Raw genomic sequence first — 27,637 nt, 5'->3', positions numbered from 1 at the left:
TTAGCTCCTCAAACACCCTCACGCTCATCGAAACATCCATCTCCGCTGCCATAACCATCAACATGACGGCTATGCGCAGCGACCCGTTCAGCAGCTGAGAAATGGCGATATCCCGACGAAACGCGTAAGACGTGATCAGTCTGGGGATTGGGAACCAGAGCTTCGTCTGATCCTTGAAATAAGATTCATACACGCACTGGTAGCCAACCGGTGGCGACCACGGCCGCTGATCGGTTGACGGAATGAGGAAGGTGACTCCAGCGCCACCACTCTCCCTTAGCAATCTCTTCACAGTCTCGTCGGAAGAACAGGAACTGAAAACGTTTCCCCACGATTGAACTCGCGGGTCGCGTAACGCTTCGGGAGGCAGCGAAGGTAGTTCTTCGAAAATCCCACCAGGGTGAAATATCACAGGACGGCAGTCTACTTCGTAGAACGGAACACTTCTCGGAGCGGGGAGACGGTCTGACTGGTCGATACCACCCCTCCGACGAGCCCGTCTCCTAGGTCTTACGACAAGGCTAGGCGCTTCAGAACCACTCGCCTCTCTACCCTCGCCCTCAGCGTTTTCTTCGATTTCTTCGCGAAACTGTCTATGGGCATCAGCGACCAGAAGGCGCTGGGAAAGGCTCATGTTCTCCGTATCCCGCAGAGCATCACGATGGATTATGTCGAAATCCTCCAGCGGACCCCCGTCCGCATCCCTAGCCGGGCTTGGCGAGGTAGCTATATCTTTCCTTTTTTCCTCGCGCGATAGCCGATTCCCTGAAGCGATATCTCTTCTACTCGGAGGGACGACTAAACTAGCTAAATCGCTAGCAAAAAACCCTATGCTACAGAAGGCTTATCTAGAGAGAGAAAATAAAAGCAGAGAGAAGGGAGAGAAAGTGGAATACCTGAGCTTGCAGAGAAGAATGACGAAAGCAAAGGAGAGACGCCTATTTATAGCAAAAACGAGGCGCATCCTTCGAAGCATCATCATTAGGTCTACAAAGGCCTAAATGGGCTTCAAAGGCCGCCTAAATGCCCAAAAACCTACTCGCGACGGTTCGGTTTCTCGCCAAAACCGGTTTTCAATTAAGAAACCGGACCGAAATTAATCTCCGGTTCTAGCCCGAACCAACTCGACAGAGTTAACCATCCAAAGACCGCCTGGATTCCTAATTCGAGAAGTTTACCTCCCGAGTAAAACACAACGCATCGTGAGAAGACGTAACGCGGAGCGACTAGACGCGGCGCGCGACTAAAACCGTACACCGGTAAAACGAGCTGTCATCGGCATTAGGTCCTGTTATATGAACGAACCTGACCCACAAATTCACTGAGACCGACAAGCCGCTCACAAGTGAACTGGGGGGGGACTTATTGTAGGAGATGGATTACATCCCTCCACAAGGCCCATCACATAACAGGCCCTAGCCCGACAAGGTCGATCAAGCTTAGTCGGCTTAGCGGCTAGAGACGTCGGCTCGACCCCAGAGTACTTTAAGCCCACCAGCTAAGTCGATCAGCTGTACTCGGCTTGGATGAAACAGTACCAAGGCCCACATACTCGGCCTTTGGGCGACAAGGCCCAAAGGATAGGCGCGATTAGGGCACCACGCACAAGGGCACTATAAGAGAGAAGGAGGAGGCAACGAAAGAAGGACTTTTGGACAAATCACATACTAAGCGGCTAGATTTAGGGTTTCCTAATCATCTCTTTGATCTTGTCGTTTAAACCTCTGATCTTGTCTCCTTACCTTTCATCAGTCTTGTAACCCACTGTGTTAATCCTAATAAAAACGTCTTTAGTCACCCCATTTTCTAAGTTCATCATTCTAATCGACCGAATCCTGTACAAACAAAAACCTTATAAAGAAAGGTTTGGTCTTGCAAGTAGGGGATGGGAGAAACATACGGGTTTGGGAAGATTTCTGGCTTCTAGGTGTTCTTCCACGCAGATTGATATCTCCTTGTTCTCATCCTAGTTCTCATCCTAACATGAGAGTTTCGGAAATTATAAATCATTCTGTAGCAACATGGAATGTGGATAAGTTGAATGCATTATTTCAGCATGAAGATGTTGATTTGAGGTTTAATTTATCAGATCAATATGTTTGGCCAAATACAACAAACTTGGAATATACGGCAAAATCAGGTTACTGGACAGTTACCCATGATTTTATGGATGAGAATCCTATCATCCCGCCTGAGGGATCTCTGGTTCTAAAGGCTCAGAAATGGAAATTAGAAATTCTCTCCAAGATTCAGCAGTTTCTTTGGAAAGCTATTTCGGGAGCTCTTCCTACTTATATTCAGCTTTGCTCTCGTGGAATTAATACTGATCCAGTTTGCAGAGATGATGTATGGAGGAAGAGACAATCAGTCATGTTCTGTTTTCCTGTCCTCATACACAAGCAACATGGAGATGTTCATGTTTGCCGGTACTGAATATTCAATCTCAAAACCTTGAACTTAATATCTCTGCCTTGTTTGATATTATGAACGATGCTGACACTCGAAGTAGGATTGCAAAGTTTTCGTTTTAGGTATTGTAGTATATTTGGAAATCTAGAAATGAGTTCCTCTTTGCTCAAAGAAATGTTCACTCTATGGAGGATATTTATCGAGCATCAGAAGCGAATGCTGAATGGAATTCAGTGTATGTTAGAAAGAAATCTACAATGGAAACCTCTACTAAACCATCCTCATGGTTGCCTCCTACCCCAGGTTGGCTAAAATGTAATTTTGATTGTAGCTTCAGAAATGAGAATGGCACTGCTGGATTAGGTTGGATCATTAGAGATGGTCACGGATCGTTCATTCTTGCTGGAATGGCTCGGGTAAATAATGTATCCAATGCGTTGCAAGGAGAAGCTTTGGGCCTATTATTGCGATGCAACATGTGTGGATTCGGGGTATGAGAAAGATTTGGTTTGAAGGTGATTGTATTGAACTTGACCGGGTGGTGAATCAAGTGGTTCTGAATCATGCTCAACTGGGTAACGTCCTTCATGATCTTCGACATTGGATGACTCGACTACCTGCTGATGCTTTATCACGTCATATTTTTGACGAGCTGATTTTTTAAGTTTTTAAGTTTTTCTTTCTTGGTTAATAAACTTCTTGTATTGGCCATATACATTATAATTATCAATGAAACGTTGTTCAAAAAAAAAAAAAACTAACGCACTTTTTAAATAAAACTAAAGAATTTGTTATTTTGTTAAACTAAAGTATATATATGAATTAGAAATTATGTTTTGTATTTTAATATGTATTTATTATCTATTTATAAAATTTTAGTTTTTATAATTAATTATTACGAAGATTTAAGATTAAAATGTAATATATAAAAGGATTTTAAATATATATTTGATAATTTTTGTTTTCCACGCTCAAATTTTTATTATGAGGATTATCCACTCTCAAAATGCGAGATTCATTGTTGCAGATGTTTTAATGACCCAAAATTATTAAAAAACCTACCGGTCTTTAAACCTGATAGGCTTCGTGTTGGTTGAGAGTTTGTGTGGGCTTCTATCTAGGAGTAAGTGGGCGCTGAATGTGTCGCATCCGTATCCGAAGGGTGTGTGGACCGAGTAGAGTTCCCTCCTGTCGGGTTATGAAGTCGCGGGATTTTGGTTCTGTGGACGTTATCGTTGGCGGGCGTAAGCAGCAGCGATAAGTCGTAGTGCACTGGGTGTAGGAGGTGGATATTGTCGCGTGGCGGGCTATAGGCAGCAGCGAAAATTCCCGATCATTGGTCACTATTTGGATTTAAATTTGCTTATTTAACTTGATAAATCGTTATGTTTTAAGTTGGCATGTTTGTTTGTTGCCGTAAATTATCCTGGAGTGGATTCTAGTTGCCTTCTTTATGTGGGCTTTTGTGTCTGGGGATTGCTCTTTCATTTGCCGGTTTTTGTATCGGATTGTGTGTGTTTCTTTGAAATAAAATGGTACTCTTCACGTGAAAAAAAAAACCTGATGAGCTTTCTACTGACTTTTTGTATTTTTTTTTTTAACACGAGCTTTCTACTGACTAAGAGCATCTCCAACCCAAAACAATATTATAGTGTCAAGATTACACCATTTTAGTGTGATTTCAACACTAAAACTTTTTTCATCTCCAACCCAACTCCAAAACACTATTTTAGTGTGATTTTTACACTAAACATCTCCAACCTAACACTAAAAGTTACACAACACTATAATTTCACACTAAATTTGGTGTAGGATTATAGTGTTGCACTAAAATAATGTAATTTTTAGTGTTGGGTTGGAGAGATTACACTAAAATAATGTTTTGGAGCTGGGTAGGAGATGGGTTAAGCACCGGCCCAGCGTGTTGACAAAACGTGTTTCACAATGTCAATAATTGAGATTTGACTGAGGATATTATTTCTTTCTCGGGTAACGAACAAGAATTGTTGACGCGTGGGAAGTGTATTTGTCATCTCTCACACTGCTGTTTCTTATCGTTCTGTCACCCGCCAACGTCTTGTCGACACACCAAAACAATCAAAATTTTCTTCATTTTAATCAAATAAAAAATCACCAAACTTAATAAATTACTCAAAAGAAAATTGCTTCTTCTTCGTCGTCTTCGATTCTCATGAAATTCGAATAATATTGGTTTTCCTTGGGGAAACTATCATTTGTCTCAGGAAGATTCTCCAATCAAGAAACGCCATGGATGAGATGTTATCCGATCTAATGTATTTCCTGAAGAAGCCCTCTCTTGCAGAGACATTCGTCGACATCATACTCTGGACTGCGCCGCCTGGGTTCGGCGCGCGGCGGCTTTGGCTCGCTTTCACAGCCCTCTCGGCTTGACACTAAAGCCAACAAATCTACGAGTGGTTCAGCTTCATCGCAGCAGACACCTGTAGAGGAGAGTCTTCAAAGTGATGAAGTTTCCAGGTCAGTTTATTACACAACATGTGTTGTTTCTCTGTTCTGTTTTTTGATTAAATAAGTTGAATTGATAAAGAGTTAAGAGTTATGTGTTCAAAAACGTAACGTCTACTTCCAAATATTAGCAGGAAAGAGGTATCTCGATCTTTTTTTGATGTTAGGATCTGAGAGAAATGGGTCATTGATTTGCAGAGCTAGCGAGACGGTGAGAGAGCAGGAGATTGTGACAGAGAATGATCAAGAGCATTTGCTACAGCTGCTCGAAGTTGGAAATGCGACCAGGGAATGGCAATCCATGATGGACAAGACTACTCCTAATATGACCTACCAGGCTTGGCGTCATGAGCCTGAGGTAACCCTAATTCTGACTCTTGCTTTCTTTCTATCCATTTTCTTACGGTGACAAGCCTTATAATTGAGTAGTAGGCTCTAGAAACTTTTGTCGAAAAATGAAATCTTTACGGGAAAATTTTGAATGACACCTAACTAACAGACCTACCTGCTTTCAAGATAGTTTTTTTTGTTATAAATTACGGATTTGCTGAGGGAAGATGTTTTTCATTGAAAGATTATCATTGTGGTTCATTTGCTGCTTCGTGGCATTTTTACGACATTTTACTAGAAACTGTGTTTTTTTTGGGCTTTTGGCTTGAGAAAAATATTTTATCAGACCGTGTTGTTAGCCTGAAAGGTTGTGTTGTTGTTTGTTAGACAGGTCCTGTTGTTTATCGGAGTCGAACCATTTTTGAGGATGCAAGTCCAGATATTGTTAGGGATTTCTTCTGGGATGATGAGTTTCGACCTAAATGGGATTTCATGCTTGCCAACTTCAAAACTTTGGACGACGACACTCGCACAGGAACTATGATTGTTCACTGGCGAAAAAAGGTCTCTGCAGCTTAATGATTCTTTACTCTTCTTTCATAATCCAATTCCAAGCCCATTTGTTTCTTGTCTTTATTCATTTATTAGTTTGCATGCAGTTTCCCTTTTTCTGTAGTGACCGAGAGTATATCATTGGTCGTAGAATATGGGAGTCTGGAAATAAGTATTATTGTGTGACAAAGGTATAATTTCATGCCTCATTAACCCATTTATCTCTTATTAGATTTTCAGTGTTGTCAAACTTTGTTCAAAGAAAGACAAATCACACTTTTGTTGATATTGTAGGGAGTTCCTTATCCAGCTCTACCCAAGCGTGATAAGCCGAGGCGCGTTGAGCTTTATTTCTCAAGTTGGGTTATCAGAGCAGGTAAGCCTTTTGATTATTTTTAAGCTGGCATGTAATTTGAATGTTAAAACAAATACAAAAAAAAAATGCAGTTGAATCCAGAAAAGGAGATGGACAATCATCGGCTTGTGAAGTATCTCTAGTCCATTACGAAGACATGGGAATCCCAAAAGACGTAGCAAAGTTAGGCGTCCGTCATGGCATGTGGGGAGCAGTCAAGAAGCTAAACTCCGGTTTACGAGCCTACCAAACCGCCAGAAAATCAGACTCTAGTCTATCTCGGATCGCTCAAATGGCAAGGATCACCACAGTACTGAACATGGATTCTACAGAATCATCCACAGAAGATGAAGACAGAAGCAGAGCAATGGGCTATGCAAGGAGACAGCGGGACAATTTGAGAATGGACTGGAAATGGGTAGTTGTAGGAGGTGTCGCCTTGGCTTGTGGCCTGCACACTGGGGTCATTGGTAAGGCTTTACTGGCCGGCGCTGGGCAGAGACTTGCTCGTAGGTGAAAAACCTCGGTCGTATTCTTATTATCTTCCCTTGACAGAAAAAAGAGAAACGTTTACATATAACCAAGGCAGATGTATTTTTCTTTCCGATGAGAAAGAGAATGTGGTTTTGATGGTGAACCATGTATAGTAGTAGCATTAAGCTGCGGATTCTAAATTGTTTGAGACCTATCTTACTACAATGGAGAGTTAGATATGCATGTATCTTCCAAATAATATAAATCTACAAAGCTCCTAAAAGCTTACAATCTTTGCATGTGATACACTTTTAGTATACCTCTCACTGCATTGATCAACAGAGAGTACACAGAAGATAGATAATGTCAAAACTTATCTCCTGCATCAACTCACAACACAGTGCATACTAGCTCGTGGTTCTTATGATTGCAGATGACGTTCCTCTTTCTGTTGATCTACAAAGGTTGCTTCTGGTGTTGTGGAGGATGTCGGCTCAGCATCAAATGGTGTAGCGGAGGATGCAGAATCATCATCAAACTCAGTTTCTGATTCATCTGAATCCCAGTCTTCATCTTCTGAATCAAATTCAACATCAGATAGTGAACCCTTGGCCTGAACCCCACCTTCTTCACCATCCTCATCGTATGTATCTAAATAGATGTCATCTCCTTCTCCCTACAACAATCGAAGAGCACCACAGAATGTGTCATAGTGGTGAAATTCAAGACAAGTATAAGGTAAGCACATCGTACATCTGTCTCTTCGGTCTCCTCGTCGCTAGAAGAATAAGCCATGTCAAGCTTATTGTATAACACTTGAGATCCCTTGTCTTTTACAAGTTCCACTTGTTCCTGCCAGAATAGATTCAGAGTCTCATGTTAGTTCATTGCAGAACCAAAAAGAAAAAAAAAACGTTTTCATTGAGTCAGCAAATGTAGATCCATACGATTTCAGCTCTCAACTCCTCTGTTCTCGCCTGTACTACCGCAATATGTTTTATAATGGCCTGTTGGATGATAAGAAACCAAACTAAGTGTTACCCATTAATCGCTTGATAAGAAAATTAATGGCAAATGTTTTATATCAGGAACCTGGCGTCTTTGGAGCTCAACAGAACGAGCCAAAGCTTTCCTCTTTGTCAAGAGGTTCTTAGGCCTTAACTCGGAAGGACGCTTATAGTCTTTTCCTCTATACACGATAATGGCATAGCCTTTGGAAACCTTGTCAACAGAAACCAGGATTCCTCCACTCTCGGCTTCAAGGGCCAATGCCACTTTCTGCGCACCCTCAAAAGTTTTAGCCTTCACAAGAATTTTTACTAGCTCCCTGTATTTCCAGTGCAAGTGCATGTTCTCCACAGTACCATCAAACACGCCTCTTCGACCTGAAGCAATCAAATTCAAGTTTCTCAGACGAGGCCACATCCCAGAGAAGACATAAGTCATCAGCCTACAGATTGGTACAATAAATTTTACCAAGAAGTAAGAAAGCTTTCATCCTTAATCCGAGCTTCTGGAACATAAATCTCTCTTCCTCAGTTATGCCCTCAGTGTCTGTTCTGTGTTCTGATGGCTTCAGAGATTCCTCTACCTTAGCTAATGCCCGTTCAGCTTTCATCAACCTTTTCTCAGCCTATAAGAGGTTAACAAACTAGTTCAAGAAGCAATCTTTTAAGACAAAATGCGAATTATAACTTGACAGGAAGGAAGTAAAGGCTCAAGGCAGCAGGAACTCACAAAAGCAAGTTTTCTTTCCAACTTCCTGACAAGATTTGCAGACCTCAGTTTCTCAGCCTCTTGTTTCACTTCTTCCACGTGATCATCGTCGTCCAGATTCCTTCCCCACTTACTAGCTGCATCAAGAGTTTCTCCAAGAGTACCGGTAGAAACAAGGTGGTTTTGATTAGCCTTAACACGTGGGACAACCAGACCCGATGACGCTCTTAGACGTGCCTGTTCCTCTTCGTCTTGGAAAGTCCTTGCAAGTCTCTCCTTCTCCACCAATGCTTCTGCTACTTCTGGTGACAAAAAACTCTTCCCTCTGTAAAAAACAAGAAAGTCTTTGTTCCTAGAGAGCAGCATACCTCCCGTCAATCTCTGCAGTCACCACGAATCACGATATCAAACATTCTGCATTTTCTATAGATGCATGTTACTCAGCTGTGAAACCTTATTACCTTGATGTCCTCAGCCATTCTCTCACTGGTAGTCAATTGTACACCACGTTTAAGGGCAACCTTAGCAATCAAACTCTTCTCCCATAACTTAACCATGGCTGTTGCCAGCCCTTGCAGCTGTCTACTTCGACCTATAGATCCAAAGAAAATCTCACTCTTCAAAGACCTTATCATGAACTACAAAAAAAAGAGTTAAAAAGGAAAATCAAATACCTAAAGCAAAGTGTGGAGGAAGAACTTTGCCAAGTCTCCTTAAAGAGGTTGCCTCCTTTTGCCCCAGAGTTGATCTCACTCCATAAGGAAGAACCCTGAAAGGAGGTTCGTAACCAGGTACGATCCCTGGAAGCATATCAGCATCAACAGGTAATGGATAACCTCCCTGCCAGTCCGTGTACCGCTGACCAAGACCCTCTAACAATTCGTTTATTTCATCTTCGTATTCTACTTCTTGATGAGATGTCCTGTCTTCATTTCCCACATTTGTTGCCTCCTTCTCTATCTGAGGATGATGCACTTGTTCAACACTATGATCCACTCTACTCGTAGGTAAGGAAGAGGGCGACGTCCCTGCTCTTCGGTATATTTGCTTGTTCATTGGCACTGATGCATCCCTGTAAGTGTCGTTTTTGTATTTGTACAAGGCGATGGAAGTCCCTGACCTCCAAATCACCAAACCACCAGTTTTTCTCTGCCACAGTGAAGAAGAAAAGACATCAAGACTTTGCAAACACATCTAAAGAGTAGAATGCAGACTAAATACCTCCAAAAGTTCATGCATCCGTCTCATGTTGAGCGCATTTGTACCTTCGATCTTGAGCCTTACAATCTCTGAGCTCTTCCACTTCTCCTGAATGGCATCAACCACAGCCTGAGTGACACCAGCACCCTTAACTCTCATCTTGCTCTTGGTTCTAAACATCAGATTCCTCAACCGATTCAGCTCTGCTTGCGGAAGAGTCATCTCCGCAAGAGAGTATCTACTCTCCTTCTTAGCTGTCCACACTCCGTTTACTAGCTCCTCCTTCTCCTTCTCCTTCTCCTTAGAACTTACTTTTTCCCAAGGAAACTTAACTTCTCCATCACCTCCATAAGCACCAAACGGTGACTCCTCCGAGAATCCACCTCTCCTATTCCTCACATTCCCTTCTTCCTCCTCCACAAACCTCCTCTCGTGTTCAATCTCTTCATCTTGAAACTGATCATCGTCAACAAATCCAAACTTTTTCAATTTCTCCACAATCCTCTCCATTGTACTACTTCCACCATCACCATTCTCACCACTCGTTACCCCTAAATCAGAAAATGTCTCTCCTTTCCGATGATTCAGCACAGGTTTTAACTGATTCTGCTTCTGGGTCCTGTTCCAATTCTCATCCCTACCGCTACCTCTACATAGTTTAACCTTCCTTGTAGAACAGAAACCGAATCTCCTGACATCACCGAGTGAAATTGATGGACTGTACCTTAAGAATCGGAGGGAAGTGGCTCCGTGGAGCTTACAGAAGGAGCTTCCCAACGAATCGACCGCAGTAGTGGCTGCTGGATAAAGATGGCGAATTGAATTCATCGCCATTTCTGACACAAGTTACTCTCCAATTGGGTACTCACAGAAATACAGAATACATCAGAAAAGCTTCAACTTTGATCAAAAGCTTTCAGCGTGGATTCGTTCGGCTACGAGACGAAGCTCGAACTCAATGTTATCCATGGCGGGGAAAGAAAGATGGTTATAGATATCTAGAGGCTTGTTTGGATACGTGGTCTTTCGTAACCAGGCCCAAGCACAACACTTTTAACAAACATGGCCCATTTAAATAATTTTTTTTATGATAGCCATTTTTATTTATTTTCACAAAAATAACTTTAATAACTAAAAAACTGTTTTATTAAATGTTAAATATAAGTTTACACCCAGATTTAGAGTTTATAGTTAATGAGCATAGTTTGAGAGTATAATTTCAAATTTTTAAAAGTAAAGCATAAATATAAAAAATAAAATAAAAATAAAATGAGCAATTTTAGTTTTTTTTAAGGCTACTTTGATAAAAAAAACTTAAAAAACTATTTGAAAGAACTGCCCAGTGAAAAATCATCTTGAAAGCCCCTGTATCTAAAATGAAAAGCTCAAATATCCTTTTTCTAATTGTAGTATTGTTTTCATTTAGAGAAATACTCTAGAATAGCACTAAAAAAATTTATATCACAAATATAGACTCTAAGAATCAAAATGACCAAAATGTTTTATTAAAAATGTAAATATACATTTATACCCTTAGGATTAACTAATCCAAACCTTAGGGTTAAAGTTAAGGAGTGAGAATTTGAAGTTGAGATTTAAAATTTTATAAAATAGAAAATAAATATTAAAAATTTGAAAATAAAATTTTAAAAATAGTTTCAAAAAGTATTTTTGAATTACAAAAAGAAAATTTGAAAAAAAATAAAAAAACGATTTCGAAAAAAAAAAATTTAAATTTTTTTTAAAAAAAATTCGAATTTAAAAACATATGATCTAAAACTATAAATTTTTTTTTATATCTAGGGTATTTGTGTCATTTATCTATTAAATGAAACATTTTGATTATTTTATTCCTTATAGTCTATTTTTGTGACCAAAACTTGAAAATGAATTCCCCAAACCATAGATGTTACAGGTATGTGTTTTACACAGAAACATTAGACAAATGAGAACACATCATTAATAAAAGTAAAAAACTTAAAAAGTGTAACAAGTTAGGTGCTTTTAAGCTACAGAATCAATGCCCGGAAGCTGAGAGAGTTGTGCCTCCTGATCCTGAGTCTCAGTCTTGTTCTCGGATTTAATCTGTCCGTAGAAATAAGAGACGAATCCCCAAAGGGAGAGAAACAAAGAGAGACCTTTCTCCGCCTGAAACTTCTCCCGGAAGAAAAAGACGGCCAAGACCTCTGTCAACGGAAGCAGAGCACAGATAAGAATTCCAGAGACCAGAGACGATGCACAGAAGATCATCCCAATAGATCCCAAGAAAAAGCCTTGCCAGATGATGGCCGTGAACACAACCACCACATAGTAATACGTAGACCTTCCAAGCTTAAAATCTCTTGCTTCTCTTGCTAACTCCTTGAAATCGCCATCAGCCAGCATCCCAACGAGGCAGAAGCAAGTGGCCACAAAGCACAAGACCATCTGCATCTCGAGCACAAGCGTGTAGCTGATTCGTTTACGAGCTTTCTTGTAAGTGAGCTCCACAAGCGGCAATACAAACGCGTAGAGAATAGCCGCAGCAAGGGTCATGAGGAACCCAACGATATACTCCTTGTGTGTCTCTTTGGCAAGCTTGTCACCGTCGGTGTGAAGGGCTAGGATTCCGGCACCCAGAGTAAGCAAAACGACGGCGTTTATAATAAAGGGCGTGAACTTTTGCTTCACCATGAAAAAGGCGAAGAAAGCAGTGAAGGCTAGTTGAGAGGAGATGACCAGAGAAGAAGTGGAAACTGGGAGGTAAGCTAACCCGTAAGCGTAGAGGTAATTGTCAACGCCAGTGAGCAGACCAATCACAATAGAAGCCAAGAACAGAGGAGGTTTTATGAGAAAAAATGGAGTCGTTGTTGCTTCTTTACGGCGGAGGCGGAAGGAGAAGAGAAGAGGGAAGAGGATGATGGGACAGCCTGCGGTTTGGAGGAAGCTTGAGAACCAGATCCGTTTGCCACCGTTTCTGAAGTAGAGACGCGTGATTAGAGGGCCTCCGCAGTTTCCAATGGCCAGGATTATACAGTTTATGATTACAAGACCAGTCTTCATCTTCTTTCTCATAACATGTGTTTGCGTTTTAGATGGTTCTTCATGTAGTCTTTGGTTTAATAGACGTCTAAGTCGCTTTGAGCCTCCCACCATTGACTGGCCCTTAGGATCAGGAGTATATACACATGTGGTTGCGTGAGACAAATTATCAGACTAATCATTTAATAATAATTTCATACCGTTGAAAGTTTGTTACTCAGTATAAGTGCAACCCAAAGTTAAATTTTGAAATAATATCCCACTGATCGATGTGATTTAATATTTGGAAGGGTATCCTTTTATGTACATTACTCTTTTAATTTCAAAAACTCTTTCTTCTCTCTTGTACAAGAAGCACTGTCTTTTTCTGCTGTCTTTCAGGCATCGACTCTCCCGCGATGCTGTGAGAGAGCTCATCTTCTTTATTAAATTTTTTTTTTCTCTGCATGAGCCCCATTTTATGTGGTGTGTTCATCTGGTTTCTTGTGCTTCTTAGTGTCAGATTTCGTGGCAACAGTAGTGTAGCAGTGGTTTTGCGGTTCTTATGGGGTGTATGGCTCCACATACCAGGATGAATTTGGGCTCATGTCCTCATGTCTTACTGTGGTAAGTCTGTAGATTCACATCAGTAGAGGTATCTCAGTCCAAACGATGTGGAGAAAGTGCTTTTCCAGCAAGGAAAACAGACATAGGGATGAAGTATGTTCTGTTACAGAATGTCGATGGGATCCTTTTTTCCTTGCAGCTTCGAGGACGATGAGCAGACGTTCAGAGGAAGAGTTTCCTGGCGGTGGTGGTGCGAGTTGATTGTTGGGATGTGGTATAGGCCTATTTCAAACATCATATATCGAGAGTTAATTTAAATTTCCTCTTACGCAGAAATCAGGATCCATCGAAAAATGGTAACACCCTATAAAGAATAAAGAAAAATCTTCAAAAAGGCATATGATATTAAATGAAGGCTGGAATATATCTGCTAGGGGCATTCCATTTTACAAGTCTTTCCCCTGCCTCCGGATTAGGTATTCCTTCTCACTTGATAGGAAGACAAGGTTCTCCTACTAACTCGGACAGATCTACATGATCATCACCAATAAGATAAAACTCTATGCCCACAATAGCATACCACAAATTATGTACTAGCTCAAGCCAAGGCCTCCTGCTCATAAACATGAAGAGAGTGTGTTCATGACAGCATATCGACAAATCTATCAGCACGCCCTCTAGATCAAATAATTATGCGGCTACACGCCCATAAGGCCATGCGCCGCTAAGGCCTTGACCCATAAGACAGATGTCATACTATAATTTTAATGCGAATCCGAGATCGCAAATCCACCAACATCACAAGATCACACTCGGCTATGTGCCAAAACGACTTGAAAGATCATAGTCTCTCCTATACTTAGCAAAGGGGCATTTCCTACCAGATTTTCTTATGGTCCATTCCAAGGCAATCCAGAAAATCTCTAAGAAGTGACATCCTGCTCATACCACACACTAACTAATTGTATATGAGGTAGTAGCATATTCAAGCCTTGAACCACTCATTGTTAATACCTGTTGGATCTACATTTCAGCAGGTGTACATGATATCTTGAACCACCCGAAGTTTTGTGTAAACCGAGTCAACAGATACAACACAGCTGAGTTTTCTCGTAGAGTTAAGTTTCGTGTTGTGTTCATTTTGGCCATGAACTTGCCTGGTAGTCATTAGTGAATTTGGAGAATATAGCCTAAACTTCATCCTCCTAAAAATGGCCTCATTTCACACTCAGTAGGTGATTGCCATGTGCACCTATCATATATACAATAAATTACCATGTAATACTTTTTTTATGACCCTAATATCCGGATGTCCTCGAAAGAGACCTGACTAGCGCCTAATGGCGTCTACCGGATCTGATCCAGGGAGCCCGCCGAAGGCATCCAGGGGAGCCGCCTTTTACCCCATTTTTATTCGATGGTGGCCAGAAATCAAACCTAGGTGGCGGAACTCACAGTCGTGAACCCTTTACCACCAGACCACAAGCGCCCGGTTTACCCTGTAATACTTTATATACATATATATGAAGGCCATGGTCCTATCTCTTTAAAATCCAATGCTTAACCTTAAATTTACAGGAGCACTGATTATCATCTGGGATATGGGTAAGTTTCAATACTTTTATCAGATTATGTTTGATTTAGTTGTCCTTTTGAACCAACCTTTTGGGATCTCCAATCGCGTTGGTGGAGTTTCCATCAAACATCTTCTTAGTAATAGGCAATAAACTCATTCCCTTCGATGATTTTAAAATTTAATCTCATATTGAACCTTTGGTACATATCCATAAGGTCGCCAGCTGAAACTTTTGAGATTACACTTTTTAGGTCTAATTTTGACCTTTTTGGGAGCTATTTTTAAAAAAAAATCATAAGCATTCCCTCACTTTTCGGTATTTTGTATGCTTGTATGTTATCTAAGTGTATCCTTTTGCATTTATTATATGTGGTACGCGACGCCCCTCTCCCACATGTCCTGAGATAACTCAAAATCATGTATGCTTGCGTTCATCCGTATTAGAGTTTATAACTCTTGTTCCTCCACTACACTGGATTCAACTGAACAAGGATCAAATATTACGAGGAATAATATTAATTTTAACACATTTAATCTCGTTTATGTTACCACATACAGTGCCTATTTTCCGATCAGTGGTCGAATATGCTGAGAAAGATTAAGATCGCCAGTGATCTATGGATAGCTACCGACGTGAGATCCAATTTCTCAGTTTTGAGAGCCAACCTGATATTTCTTCTTGCTTCCCCGCCAACTGCCCTTGCTTGACGGGCATTTTTGGGGACTAGCCCGTTTATTCCATTATGTTATGAAATGTTGACTCAAAACTACACTTCATGTGTTAGTTTTTTACCAAATTGGTTTGAGATTTTATATTGTCTCTACGTAAAGCAATATTGCTACAACATTCGCCAACCTTGCTACGATGTGTGTCAACTTTTGAAGTTGTCCATTGAACTTCTTTTAAGCATGTTGCTTTCTAAAGCTAATTTATAATTTCATATGAACATTAGGCTTTCATAGTTCTTTTGCTCAATCACTTTCACAATAAGTTCACAGTTTTGAATTTCATATGCTTTGTAATTTGCATATTTGACTTACTTGAAAGTCAATTCATATGACTCATAACCTTTGCTTGTGAAAGATCGATTTTATTGGAAAATTTCCAATTTACCTATAAACCTAGTATATCAAATTAGTTGATGTACAAGCAGTTGTTCTCTCACGCATGTAGAATCACAACTCTTTGACTATTATATGATGAACATATAATTCATCAAAAGAAATTGTGTCACTGCAAAATTCTTTGAGCGTGTGTTCTGAACCTTGATTTGTCTATAAGGAAACTTTATGTTCCATGAAAGTATTCAACTGACTATAGACTTGTATACTAGTTTTATTACATATAGACAAATCTTCACATGAAGATGAACCAAATGGATGACCATTCCCAATTAGGGATTTATCTATGTGGACACAATTTTTAGATATCAATTTATCCAAAAATCTTGTGAACTCAATCTTCTATGATTTATTCATATTTTACAAAATTTATCTTACGAGCTTAAATTTTGTAGCTCAGTTATTTACTTAAGGTCAGTGACATCATTAATCAAGCGATTAAATTTGAAACTCTTAAGTTGCTATACGTTCCCAGAATCGCGTAAAGCGTTCTTAAACATTTAATAGTCTATCCCAGAATCCGCCTTAAAGGTGTTCTTAAACTTTCAATTGATTACATTGTTTTTATAATTAGAAAAACGAGATCGTGAACCTGCCACAGACTGTCGCGTAAATCATTTTCTTATATGATTCATCTTATAGATCAAAGCCTTTTTTTTGTAAAATAGTTAAAGAGTGTTCGCAAATCGTTTCAGATCGCTTTCAAAAACGTTTATAAAATCGTTTTTCTTAGAAATTTCTTTTTCGCAATATTTCAATCTGAGTTAAGCGATAAGCAAAAAACATATTTATTGAGTTAAGAATGTTAGGACCGCGAAAATCCTGATTGAAAATTCCGAAACAAAAATCGAATAAACGATAATATAGATGTAGGAAAACGTTTAAGAAACCATTAAAGAAATAGACGAATTCGTGGAGTCGAGATTTAATCTATTTCTTTAGCTCAATAAATCTCCCGTGATGTGAGACGGTTTGGATGATCCCATGATACAACCACAATGAGACTGTTTAGCTGCACCCAAAACAAAATCTGCGAACTAACTACTACGTTGTACTCTCAAGACTTATTTAAGACGACTAGGGTTTTCTCTGGAACTAGTTTCCAACTGGTATTTAGCGTATGCTTTTTCTGTGTGTCTAGAATGAAGAGATTATGTGTCTATTTATATGAGTATGAGTTACTTGATCACCAAGAGAAATATTACATAATTAGTTGAGAAGTATTCTATTATTATTTGGACGCAACTTTACATTTATCCAAAAATATTATAGGAAATATGCTACAACTATTTGGACGCAATCTTTACATTTCTCTAAAATAATATAAGAAACCTTCCATAATTATTTGAGCATAAATTCTGTAAGATTTATCCTTTTCATCAAATACCCATATTTTAATTCAAATATGATTTGGAATTTAACTAGACCAATCAGTGCCAAAGTCGATTGGTTTGCAGGGGTCTGGTTCCCGTTCAATACGCCAAGATACTCAGAACAGGCTATGCACATGGGACAGAATCTCACATTGGAACACGGCTGCGTCAACCATGTGCTCACTCTGTTCCGAGCCACTTGCAACCCGAGACCACCTCTTCTACAAATGTCCATACTCGGAAGAAGTCTGGAAAAACCTCACTCTGAAGTTACTGTCTTCACATACACCAACAAATGGGAAGATGTAATCCGACTACTAACAGACCATACAAAGGATACGACTCAACTTTTCCTGCTCCGGTATGTGTTTCAAGCAACACTGTCTACTATATGGAAAGAGAGAAATGGGAGAAAGCATGGAGAAGACTCACACCCTCCTGCAATACTGATCAAAGGCATTGATAAAATAGTTCGAAATAAGTTGATACGAAAACGCCATGAAAACATGGTTTTCATTTCGATAATATAGGAGTTGTGTCAGGTCTCAAATCTATTTTCTGCATAACATTTGGTTAAAATTACATATATTGTACAAATATTTTTTTTGAATAAATTTAACACTATTTTTTAAAAAATACACATATTTCTTTACAATAAAAGTTTTTTTACACAGCTCTTTAGTCTTATAAAAATTATATTTATACTTATTCAATTTTTTACTCAGCCCATTAAGTTTATAAAAAAATAGTTCCAACAAAAAAGAGATGAGTTTCTAGGTAGATAAGAGAGAGACAATATATATAGGCTCTGAATGGTGACTGCGGTTTGAGCGGTGCGGGACAAGCGGTTCAACTGCGGTGCGGTTTTAACAGTTATAAAAATGTATAGATATATAGGCTCCGAATGGTAACAGCGGATTGAGCGTTGCGGGACAAACGGTATAACTGCGGTGCGGTTTTAACAGTTATAAACACATATAAATATATGATATATGCATAGATTTTTGTTACTGTTAAGTGCGGTGCGGGGCGGTCAAACATTCGGATCCATAGTATATATAAAAAATTTTGTTACTGTTAACTATGAGGCAGAACGGGACAATGGTCACCATTTGAAGCCATAAACACATATATGGTGATTCCTTGGGTCCGTAACGTATCAACACATAGATATGCTATACTTAGGATCGTGACTAGTAGGCTATAAGTTAGGCGTTGAGTTCAATTATAGGGCTATTACGGTATCATTGAAAAATGTAGAATATGCATATGGAACCCTATGTTGAAAATTTAGCTACAATTCTTGTATATATGCAGCAAATTCTCTAAATTATATAAACAAAATTATTGTAATATTTGTGAGAGATTTAGGGCATTATTAATTATGGTTTTTTAGTCAGAGTTTTTAACTCATAATTTGAGATTTTTTTATTTTTTTTTATAATTTTTAGCTAAAAGACAGTTCTTATGTCTTTTATTTAAGAAACCGTTCTTAATTTTTTCTTAGCATTTTTCAAAAAAAAAAAAGAAAAAAAAATTCTTTTAGTTTTTTTTTTTGTGCAAAAACTTTTTTTTTTAGTTAAAATCTATAGAAAACCAAAAAAAATGTCTTAGCTGAAGCTAGCGCCTGGGAGTAATGATTGTTGCCACTGCACCATAACCGATAAACTCCGGCAGGTTGAAAATATATAAAAATCATTCCCGTCGCTAGAATATTTAAAAATTAAAATAAATGAGAAAGACAAGCAGTATCTCAAAAAATATATTCTGACAAATCCATCAGACACTTTACTGGCAAATGTATTATTATGATTCGTTATAATACTATTATATAAATTGTATGGCTATGTGGGGGAGCTCTGATATCTCTAGATTAGGAAAGTCTGGGAAAATTGAATCGACGTGACGACTCGAAAGATTTGTAATTTGTTTGTTGTTTATTTACTCTCACGTCTCACCCAATTACTTGCTCCGCCAATTTGGGATTTGACTTCCGCTTCCGCCATCTTGGTACGCTCTTCCTCTTCTTTCTTTTTTCTATTTCTCCCTCAGTCCTGTCTTTTTGCGTTTGTGTTGCTGTGTTGGGTTTATTCTATTTGATTGTTTTCAGTTTCATACTTGGATCCAAAACGGATTTGAAGCAAATGGTGTTATTACTGGAATGTCTTTCTTTTGCAACCATTAGAGATTATATGGGTTTGACTTGTTGCAGTTTCAAAGCTTGGAGCCACAGATGGATTCTTCTGAGGAAGAGTATGCCACACAGTCAAAGTTACTTAAAGACTTCATGAGTATTCCCAGCATTGACAAAGCTTGGATTTTCAACTCTTGTTCTGGTAATTAATTACAACTTTGGGAGCTTTGGACTTGTAATAAAAAGTCTTTTATCTAAAGATCTGCAAAATGTTTTTATAATGCAGGTCCCCAAGCAATGGTTGCCATGAGTCAAGCAAACCTTTTGGCTAATAAAAGGAGGAAGTTTATGTTATCTGGTCATATCTCAAAAGAAAGCAACCAACCTGTAAACTTTCACTGGGCGCCGTTTCCCACCGACATGACTGGCGCATCAGCTTTTGTCCCGTCTCCGTCTGGTCTGAAGCTCCTTGTGATCCGTAATCCTCCAGAGAAGGAATCTCCTACAAAGTTTGAGATATGGAGTTCGTCTCAGCTAGAGAAGGAGTTTCATATTCCACAGAAAGTTCATGGCTCTGTATACGTTGACGGATGGTACTACCACACTTTGTTTTAAAAGACATGTTGTTCTTGGAGAGATGTAGGACAATTCAGCAGGGCTTGTGTGTGTGTGAATTGATGCAGGTTTGAAGGGATATCTTGGAACTCAGATGAGACTCTGGTTGCTTATGTCGCTGAGGAACCATCTCGTACCAAGCCTACATTTGACCATCTAGGTTGTTACAAGAAAAATAATTCTTTGGACAGAATGGATATTGGTAGCTGGGAAGGTCAAGGAGATTGGGAAGAGGAATGGGGAGAAGCATATGCCGGAAAAAAGCAGCCTGCCCTATTTGTTATCAATGTTGAAAGGTTTCATCAATCTCTCCACAAGAAAAGAACTCTTTTACTGATTGTTCTTTACATTTCTTTTATTATTATCTATCTTTTTTCTGTTAACAGTGGAGAGGTTGAGCATATCAAAGGAGTTCCAAGATCGATAAGTGTTGGACAGGTTGTTTGGAGTCCAAACAGTAAAGATTCAGCTCAGTATTTAGTTTTTGTCGGATGGTTAGGAGGTAAAAGAAAGCTTGGTATTAAGTACTGCTCCAACAGACCATGTGCCATATACGCAGTTAGACTCAAAGAACCAAAGTGAGTGTTTTGCTTCTATAACTCACAAGAAGACAACTTCATTATTCATAACAGTTTGTCTTTTACTTGTGTTCCAGAGATGATGCTAACGAAGCATTCCCTCTTCATAATTTGACTAAGAGCATAAGCAGCGGTTATTCCCCACGGTTCAGGTTTACATCTTTATGAAACTCTTTCCTCGTCTTTTGAAACTATGTGTTTACTAAAAGCATGTGTTCTCCTCCTTCTTACTCTGTTTATAACCGAGCCATCTCAGTGTTGATATGCAATGTTCCTTTTTTTTTCTTCTCTTTACAGCAAAGATGGAAAGTTTCTTGTGTTTTTATCCGCAAAGACAGCTGCTGATATCGGGGCCCATTGGGTAGCCGAGTCACTTCACAAGATTAAATGGCCAAGTGATGGGAAACTTACTGAGTCAATAGATATTGTTGATGTGGTAAGAGTATAAGGACTTTGTGTCTCGCTTCCTTCAAACTTTCTTCTTTTTGTTTCTTAGAAACTTACACATCTCTCTACACAAAAAAAAGTACATGTCGTCAGAATGGTAATCAAACTAAAAATCTCATACTAATAATATATCTTTTAATTGCAGGTTCAAGTTGTGAACTGTCCTGACGATGGTTCTTTCCCTGGGCTCTATGGCACCGACCTTCTGAGTGATCCGTGGCTGTCGGATGGACATACTATTATGTTGTCTTCCTACTGGCGCAGTTTTAGAGTAATACTCAACCTAAATTTACTTAGGTAACTGATGAATACAATACTATTCATCTTCTTCTGCTGCGCTGTACTGATGATTAAATATTTAATCTTGGGGAATTATAGTGGTGAACTGTCCAGAGTCAGCCCTAATGATTTAGATTATTCGTGGAGCATTCTTGCGCTAAATGGTGACGATATAGTTGCCGGTAAAATCTTTGAGCAAGCTCTTATCTCAGTTGCTAACTGTGACCATAACACATTGAACTTAAACACACACCAGGCTTGAAGAACCATTCTTTTTTTCTGAGTAGTGTCTAGCAGTCCAGTGAGTGTTCCTGAAATTAAGTATGGAAAGAAAGTTCTTGATCCAGCTGGGAAGCCTTCATGGCAGTGGTCAAATATCCAAAAACCAATATTTAAATGCTCTGACAAGGTATTTGCCAAATCATCTTAATACAAATGATCTTAAACTTTCCTGTATTCATTATCTACTGCGGCAGGTCATGTTAGGACTTTCATCTCTTCAATTTAAAATTCTAAAAGTTCCAGTCAGTAATGTCTCTGAATGTCTTACCGAAGGTACTTCAACACTTATCTTGCTTTACAAAAAGATGATCAATTCTGATTTTGTTTCCCAATGATCTCCACCTGGCAGGCGCCAAAAAGCCTATTGAAGCTATATATGTATCGTCTTCAAAGCCTAAGGAGAATGGGAAATGTGATCCATTAGTTGTTGTTATCCATGGAGGCCCTCATTCAGTTGCAACATGCAGCTTCTCCAAGACTTTGGCCTATCTCTCCTCAATCGGATACAGCCTCCTGAATGTTAATTACAGGTTCACATAAAGCTCCATTTTCCACTGCTTCATCAAGAACCTTTATGGAGTTTTTAACTCAAGCTATTTGAACTAAAGGGGCTCGTTGGGATTTGGGAAAGAAGCTTTGCAGTCTCTATCTGGAAACGTTGGATCACAGGTGTTTTATTATATACGCGTCTCTAGTGTCATTCCTTCTCCTGACTTGCAATCTTCTTCTCAATCTGTTAGCTTACCTGATACAGGATGTGAACGATGTGCTCTCTGCTGTAGACCATGCCATTGAAATGGGACTTGCAGACCCGTCTAGAATAACCGTGCTAGGTGGCTCTCATGGTGGGTTTCTGGCCACACACTTGATTGGCCAGGTAATGCATCTCACTCACCTCTGAAGTGATGGCACTGGAATATAAATCGTCATCAAACTTATACCAAAAGTTTTGCTATAGGCGCCAGATAAATTTGTGGCAGCAGCTGCGAGGAATCCTGTATGTAACATTGCGTCATTGGTTGGGATTACAGATACACCTGACTGGGGTTTCTTTCATGCCTATGGTGACAAGAAACACTATACAGAAGCCCCCTCACCTGAAGATATGTCTCGGTTTCATCAAGTGTCTCCTATTTCACACATCTCAAAGGTCAGAAACACACCCACTTCCTATGAGTTTGAAGACATTTAATGATTCTTCTTTTGTATTTTTCACTTTCTGTAGGTGAAAACACCAACTTTGTTTATCTTGGGAGCTATGGATCTTCGTGTTCCCATTTCAAATGGACTTCAAGTAAGATCACTCTTTGCAACGTTTTTAAGTTTGCAATCCAAACTCATTGGTAATATTGTTTAATTCAAATATTCTTTGATTTGTATTAGTACATGAGGGCGTTAAAAGAGAAAGGAGTTGAGGTTAAAGTTCTTGTCTTTCCCAATGACAATCATCCCCTAGACAGGTAAAAAAAAAAGCTGCCATTTTTCTAATTGTTCATCGTAAATAAAGAAGGCATCTCTGAGAGAAAGTTTTGAGTTTTGAAAGCATGATTTGCATCTTGTGATTGTTTGTTATGCAGACCGCAGACGGATTATGAAAGCTTTCTCAACACTGCTGTCTGGTTCAACAAGTACTGCAAGCTGTGAACACATGAGTTTGTTTTCGTATTAAGTAAATTTAAAATAAAAGTAATTTTTCAATAAAAGGTCTGATCCTCTGAGTTTATGTAGCCTGGCTTGCATAATCTCTTTTTTTTCTTCCACATTTATCCATAGAGGAACTACTTCAGACTATATCGCTTTTTGTAGTTTTTTTGGCAGACATCTGAAGATTTATTAGCGAATATTCGTTTCTTTTTTTAGAGTTTACATAGAGAGAATTTAGTAGCAGAAAAATAAAAAAGTCAAAATAGATGCAAAACGTTGCCAAAGACAAGAAAGATAAATGACTTCACTACAAATTCTAATCTCCAAACATCGATAACGATGAACCGTTCACAAGAGTAGCGATGCTGAGGCAATCTTGGTAGCCGCTGATGCTGAGGCAATCTTGGTTGCCGCGAGCTAAGGAAAAAGCCCGGTAACAATTTATCCACTACGACAGCTTCTTTGAAGTCCTAATACCATTTCCAACTCAAACTCATTTTTCTTCTATAATCTATATTTATAATAATCTATAATTATTAAAAAAGACTTCTATCCTTTTTCTTTGAGCCACCTCAGCATTGAGCAGAAGGTAAATACTGCAACGTAATCACTTTAAAAAGGGTCTCTGATTTTATTCACAATCATACGCATCTGAAACTGGACCTTTAATACTTTGGGTTATCAAATTAAGCTTTAACTGGTAACTAAACTATTTAGCCCATCAAGGATTCTTTCTAGAGGCATCTACAACCACTAATACTATTTTAGTGTCCAAACACACTATTTTAATGTAATTTCAACACGAAAACCAAGGTCTTCTCCAACCATAACACTAAACTTCACACTAAAACTATTTTATAATATTATATGTATTAAGTTTTTTATTTATCATTTATTTAATTGTATGTTTTAGTAATAAAATAAGTAAATAATGTTTTAGTGAGGGATGAATAGTATTTTAGTGTGGTGAATAGTGTCACACCAAATTTGGTATCAAATTGTAGTGTAGCACTAAAATGGTGTGATTTTTGCAGTTTTATTGGAGAAAATTTGGTGTAAAAATCACACTAAAATAGTGTTTTGCAGTTGGGTTGGAGATGGCCTAACTATCAGCATCTTTGTCCTCTCGCATGCCCTAGCTCTCCATTGTTACGAAACTTCCTCTGTAACGCTTATCTTAACCATTCAAACCAGGTAACTAAACCTCGCCGTTATGTCCTTCAAGCCACTCATCCCACTTCGTGACATTTAATTTTCACTTGCCCCCTCCTTTCCACTCCCACAAATTTAATCCTATAAATAGGGACCATGACTTCGCTCATCCCACTTCGTGACATGCTGTTTCTTGATGAAAAGTTTGTCGTTTTCCTCTTCCCTCTCCTTTTTAAGTCATACACATCTAAGTCTACGGTACTATCTTGGGATGATGGAGGCTTATAGAGACCGAGCTATGTCTTCAGCCTTGCGATAAGCCTCTGCAGAAACTGTTACAATAAGACGGAAACAATTTTTAGAACACCCCTCCTTCTCTAGGGAGTTCTAATGTTGTGCAGAGGAAACATATTTCTTTTTTGATACGATAGGTTGGGAGCTAAGCAAAGACAGAGGAGCTATCAGTAAAGCTCCTACATGGTATTTACATATACTTAATTCAAGAGTGTCGCTCTTTCTATGCTTTCAAAGTCATCAAGATGATTATGAGGTTGTGAGGAAAGTTGGTCGAGGAAAATACAGCGAAGTGTTCTAAGGCAAGAACATCAACACGAACCAGCGCTGCATTTTCAAGACCCTCAAACCCATTAAAATGAAGAAGGTGATAAGTTTAGTAAAACAACAACAATGTGTGTATTAGTTTAGATAGAGATAGAGAGATCAAGATACTACAGAACCTTTGTAGTGAACCAAACATTGTTAAGCTCCTTGATATTGTCAGAGATGAACAGTCAAGAACACCTAGCTTGGTCTTTGAATATTTCAACACTCTGGACTTTAAAGAATCATATCCCTTTTTGACTGACTACGGAATCCGTAACTATATTTACAAGCTTCATAAGGTAAATACATAATTTTTGGGCGTCATATAAAAACAATGTTTATAGAGATTACTAATAACTTGATGAGCAGTAAATAGTCATGCTAATATGCTTCTGTAATCAAAATCGTATAGAACATAAACAAATAAAAGTGCATTATTGTCAAAAGTTAAAAAAAAATATGATCTTTATTCAAACCATCATGATAATCGTATTAACAGATTTAGTTAATTTCAACAAAATTAAGCATGAAACTCATTGCAGCAAACAAGTTCAATAGGGAGAAAAGATTAAAAAATTTTAAGACAATCATAACAATAACGATTCATGCATGGTAAGATTGCCAGATTGCCAGATTATCAATGCAATACCAAAAGCTACGAGGTGTATTTGTACTTCTCTCCAAATGTTATAACCCCAAAAGTAGAGATGATACTGTCGAGAAGAAAAAACAAACAATATATAAATGCCAACAGCTTCTCTGATCTGAATCTTCTGTAAAACTTTCAGTTATGCTTTCACCATACGATTTTTCACACGAGCATTTGCTCTATGAACAACCAACAACGTTAGGTTCGCTGACACTAACAGTGAAACAAATTATAGTATGTGTGTTTTTATCAGTATATCAAGTTTTCAAAAAAAAAAATTAACAGTCAGATTTGTCAATTTTATGATATAAGGGACACCAAAATTATCATTTGAAAAGTCTACTTCTCAAACGACACGTATTTTCTAGAATAACAAAGAGCATAATTTTTCAGAATCTTATATATTGAACATATTTAAAGTAGAAACTCATACTTTTTCACAATTTATAAAACATTGCCTATAATAACATGGTAGTAACAGACTGTTACTATTTAAAAAATAATAATGTTAGGAACATTTATTCCCTCCTGCTGTTGCAATTTTGTGAAACCCAAATGTTAATTACTAGACTATTGTTTACAGAACTGAAAACCGAAAAATAAAATTAAAAAAGTTAAGTTCTTCAAAAGAGATGTTAATTTCGTAACCGCTTTTTAAAAAAATTGGAACCCTAAATTAGCACCCTTTAACATAAAAATTTTTTAAGGGGACGACTGGTTTTTCCGCTACCACCCGCAAACGCAGCTTTTGCGGTTAGTAGCGGTTGTCAGCGGTTTGCAACAATCACTCAAATCGCTCTAAATCGCTTCAAACCGTTCCGAATCTCATAAATTCAAAAGCTGGCTTCAGATAGCGTTTGCGGTTGCGGGCGATTGCGGGAGGGTAAATTTTTTTTTTTTAAAAACAATATATATACAAAAGAAAAAATATTTAATAAAAAATTTAAAATTGAAATTATGAAAATATTAAAATATATCTATTATATTTTAATTAATATTATAAAATCTTATAATAAAAACAATTTCAATAAATTTTCAAAAATTAAAATTATAACTTTCTAAATATAAATTTTATATTTATTATAATTTTATGATTTTTGATATTTTTATAATTATATCAAATATAAATATTGTTAATTTATTATTTGACTGTTACCGCATTTGGTAGTTAACCAGTCATAAGTCACCCGCAAACGCACTAATTTTTAACCGCAGTACCAGTCGTACAAATCTCTTAAAACCGCTAGAAACCACAACCGCCCGGATTCACAAACACCCGCAGCCGCAACCGCAACCGCAACCGCTGCGTTTGAACCAGTCAGGCCCTAACTCAGTATATATATACAGTAACATTAACTACAGTGACAACATCTTCTTTACTCCTACATGTTGATCTTAATTGTTCCTCCATCTTCAACTTCAGAGAAAAATAATATTTTCTATTCTAGATCGTGTGGTAATATAGGTATGCAATAAATCTTTTCTTTACAAACTTATCTCACTATCTTGTCCGTTTTTTAATAAGATTTTTAACGTTAAAACCTCTCAACTAAGTTGTTTTGTGGAGAAACCCCCAAACTAAGTATTTAGCGGAAAAATTCTCAAACTAATTTTATTTAATGGATTAAACCTTCTGTCGATAGTGTTGGTCAAAATTATCAATACTACCGGTACATCTATAGTATGAGATTTTACACTAACTAAACATAGTTGAGGAGTTTTACCACTATTGAAAAATCCAAAAAGAAATACAAACTATAATAAAATTAATTTTTAAAAATTTAAAATTTAAAAATTTCTGTAAATATATGAGTATGATTTTTTTTTAAATCATAATTATATTTCTATAAATTATAAATGTAAAAACCAAAAAAATGTAATAAAATTTATCAGAACAGAGGACTACAGCAAAAAAAAACTTTAATCCCAAAGGACGGAATTGAAGCTAATCCTAACTGAAGGAGCAGTGCCAACCATATAGGCTTCGCCTTTATCCCAAAAGTAGCGAAACAGTTTCGTGGTATTTTCCCAATATTCAGTAATCGGATATACAATCCTTTGCATGATTGAAAATTTTGAAAATTTAAGTTATT

The 27,637-nt window shown here is 38.1% G+C and overlaps 4 protein-coding genes across 4 annotated transcripts; 2 read left to right on the top strand and 2 right to left on the bottom strand.

The window, feature by feature from the left end:
- The first annotated feature begins 3,494 nt into the window (after nucleotides 1–3,494).
- Nucleotides 3,495–6,883, top strand: LOC103872218. Its single transcript, XM_018654363.2, is given in 7 exon segments — nucleotides 3,495–4,817; nucleotides 4,819–4,908; nucleotides 5,095–5,254; nucleotides 5,614–5,790; nucleotides 5,886–5,969; nucleotides 6,073–6,154; nucleotides 6,226–6,883. Coding segments are annotated over 7 exon segments (1,158 nt in total). The 5' UTR covers nucleotides 3,495–4,677; the 3' UTR covers nucleotides 6,651–6,883.
- LOC103872052 (CRM-domain containing factor CFM3B, chloroplastic) lies at nucleotides 6,847–10,510 on the bottom strand. Its single transcript, XM_009150394.3, has 9 exons — nucleotides 9,545–10,510; nucleotides 8,998–9,472; nucleotides 8,785–8,915; nucleotides 8,345–8,704; nucleotides 8,084–8,240; nucleotides 7,700–7,992; nucleotides 7,555–7,614; nucleotides 7,361–7,459; nucleotides 6,847–7,283 (listed from the first exon to the last, which is right to left on the bottom strand). The coding sequence occupies exons 1-9, from the start codon at nucleotides 10,355–10,357 to the stop codon at nucleotides 7,029–7,031; spliced, it is 2,643 nt and encodes an 880-aa protein (XP_009148642.1). The 5' UTR covers nucleotides 10,358–10,510; the 3' UTR covers nucleotides 6,847–7,028.
- A 244-nt stretch (nucleotides 10,511–10,754) lies between these two features.
- Nucleotides 10,755–18,640, bottom strand: LOC103872044 (purine permease 2). The gene has a single exon (XM_033277556.1). It carries the CDS (start codon nucleotides 12,656–12,658, stop codon nucleotides 11,528–11,530), a length of 1,131 nt encoding a protein of 376 aa, XP_033133447.1. The 5' UTR covers nucleotides 12,659–18,640; the 3' UTR covers nucleotides 10,755–11,527.
- A 280-nt stretch (nucleotides 18,641–18,920) lies between these two features.
- Nucleotides 18,921–23,351, top strand: LOC103872033 (acylamino-acid-releasing enzyme). Its single transcript, XM_009150373.3, has 18 exons — nucleotides 18,921–19,171; nucleotides 19,374–19,497; nucleotides 19,582–19,888; nucleotides 19,979–20,206; nucleotides 20,297–20,488; nucleotides 20,566–20,640; nucleotides 20,786–20,924; nucleotides 21,081–21,232; nucleotides 21,314–21,396; nucleotides 21,502–21,623; nucleotides 21,691–21,769; nucleotides 21,846–22,026; nucleotides 22,105–22,165; nucleotides 22,251–22,373; nucleotides 22,455–22,646; nucleotides 22,722–22,790; nucleotides 22,880–22,956; nucleotides 23,074–23,351. Exons 2-18 carry the CDS (start codon nucleotides 19,395–19,397, stop codon nucleotides 23,138–23,140), a joined length of 2,250 nt encoding a protein of 749 aa, XP_009148621.1. The 5' UTR covers nucleotides 18,921–19,171; nucleotides 19,374–19,394; the 3' UTR covers nucleotides 23,141–23,351.
- Nucleotides 23,352–27,637: the final 4,286 nt, after the last annotated feature.

Source organism: Brassica rapa, chromosome A01 (assembly GCF_000309985.2).
Source record: "Brassica rapa cultivar Chiifu-401-42 chromosome A01, CAAS_Brap_v3.01, whole genome shotgun sequence".
Taxonomy (NCBI): Eukaryota; Viridiplantae; Streptophyta; class Magnoliopsida; order Brassicales; family Brassicaceae; genus Brassica; species Brassica rapa.
This window is presented reverse-complemented; position numbering and strand designations above follow the sequence as displayed.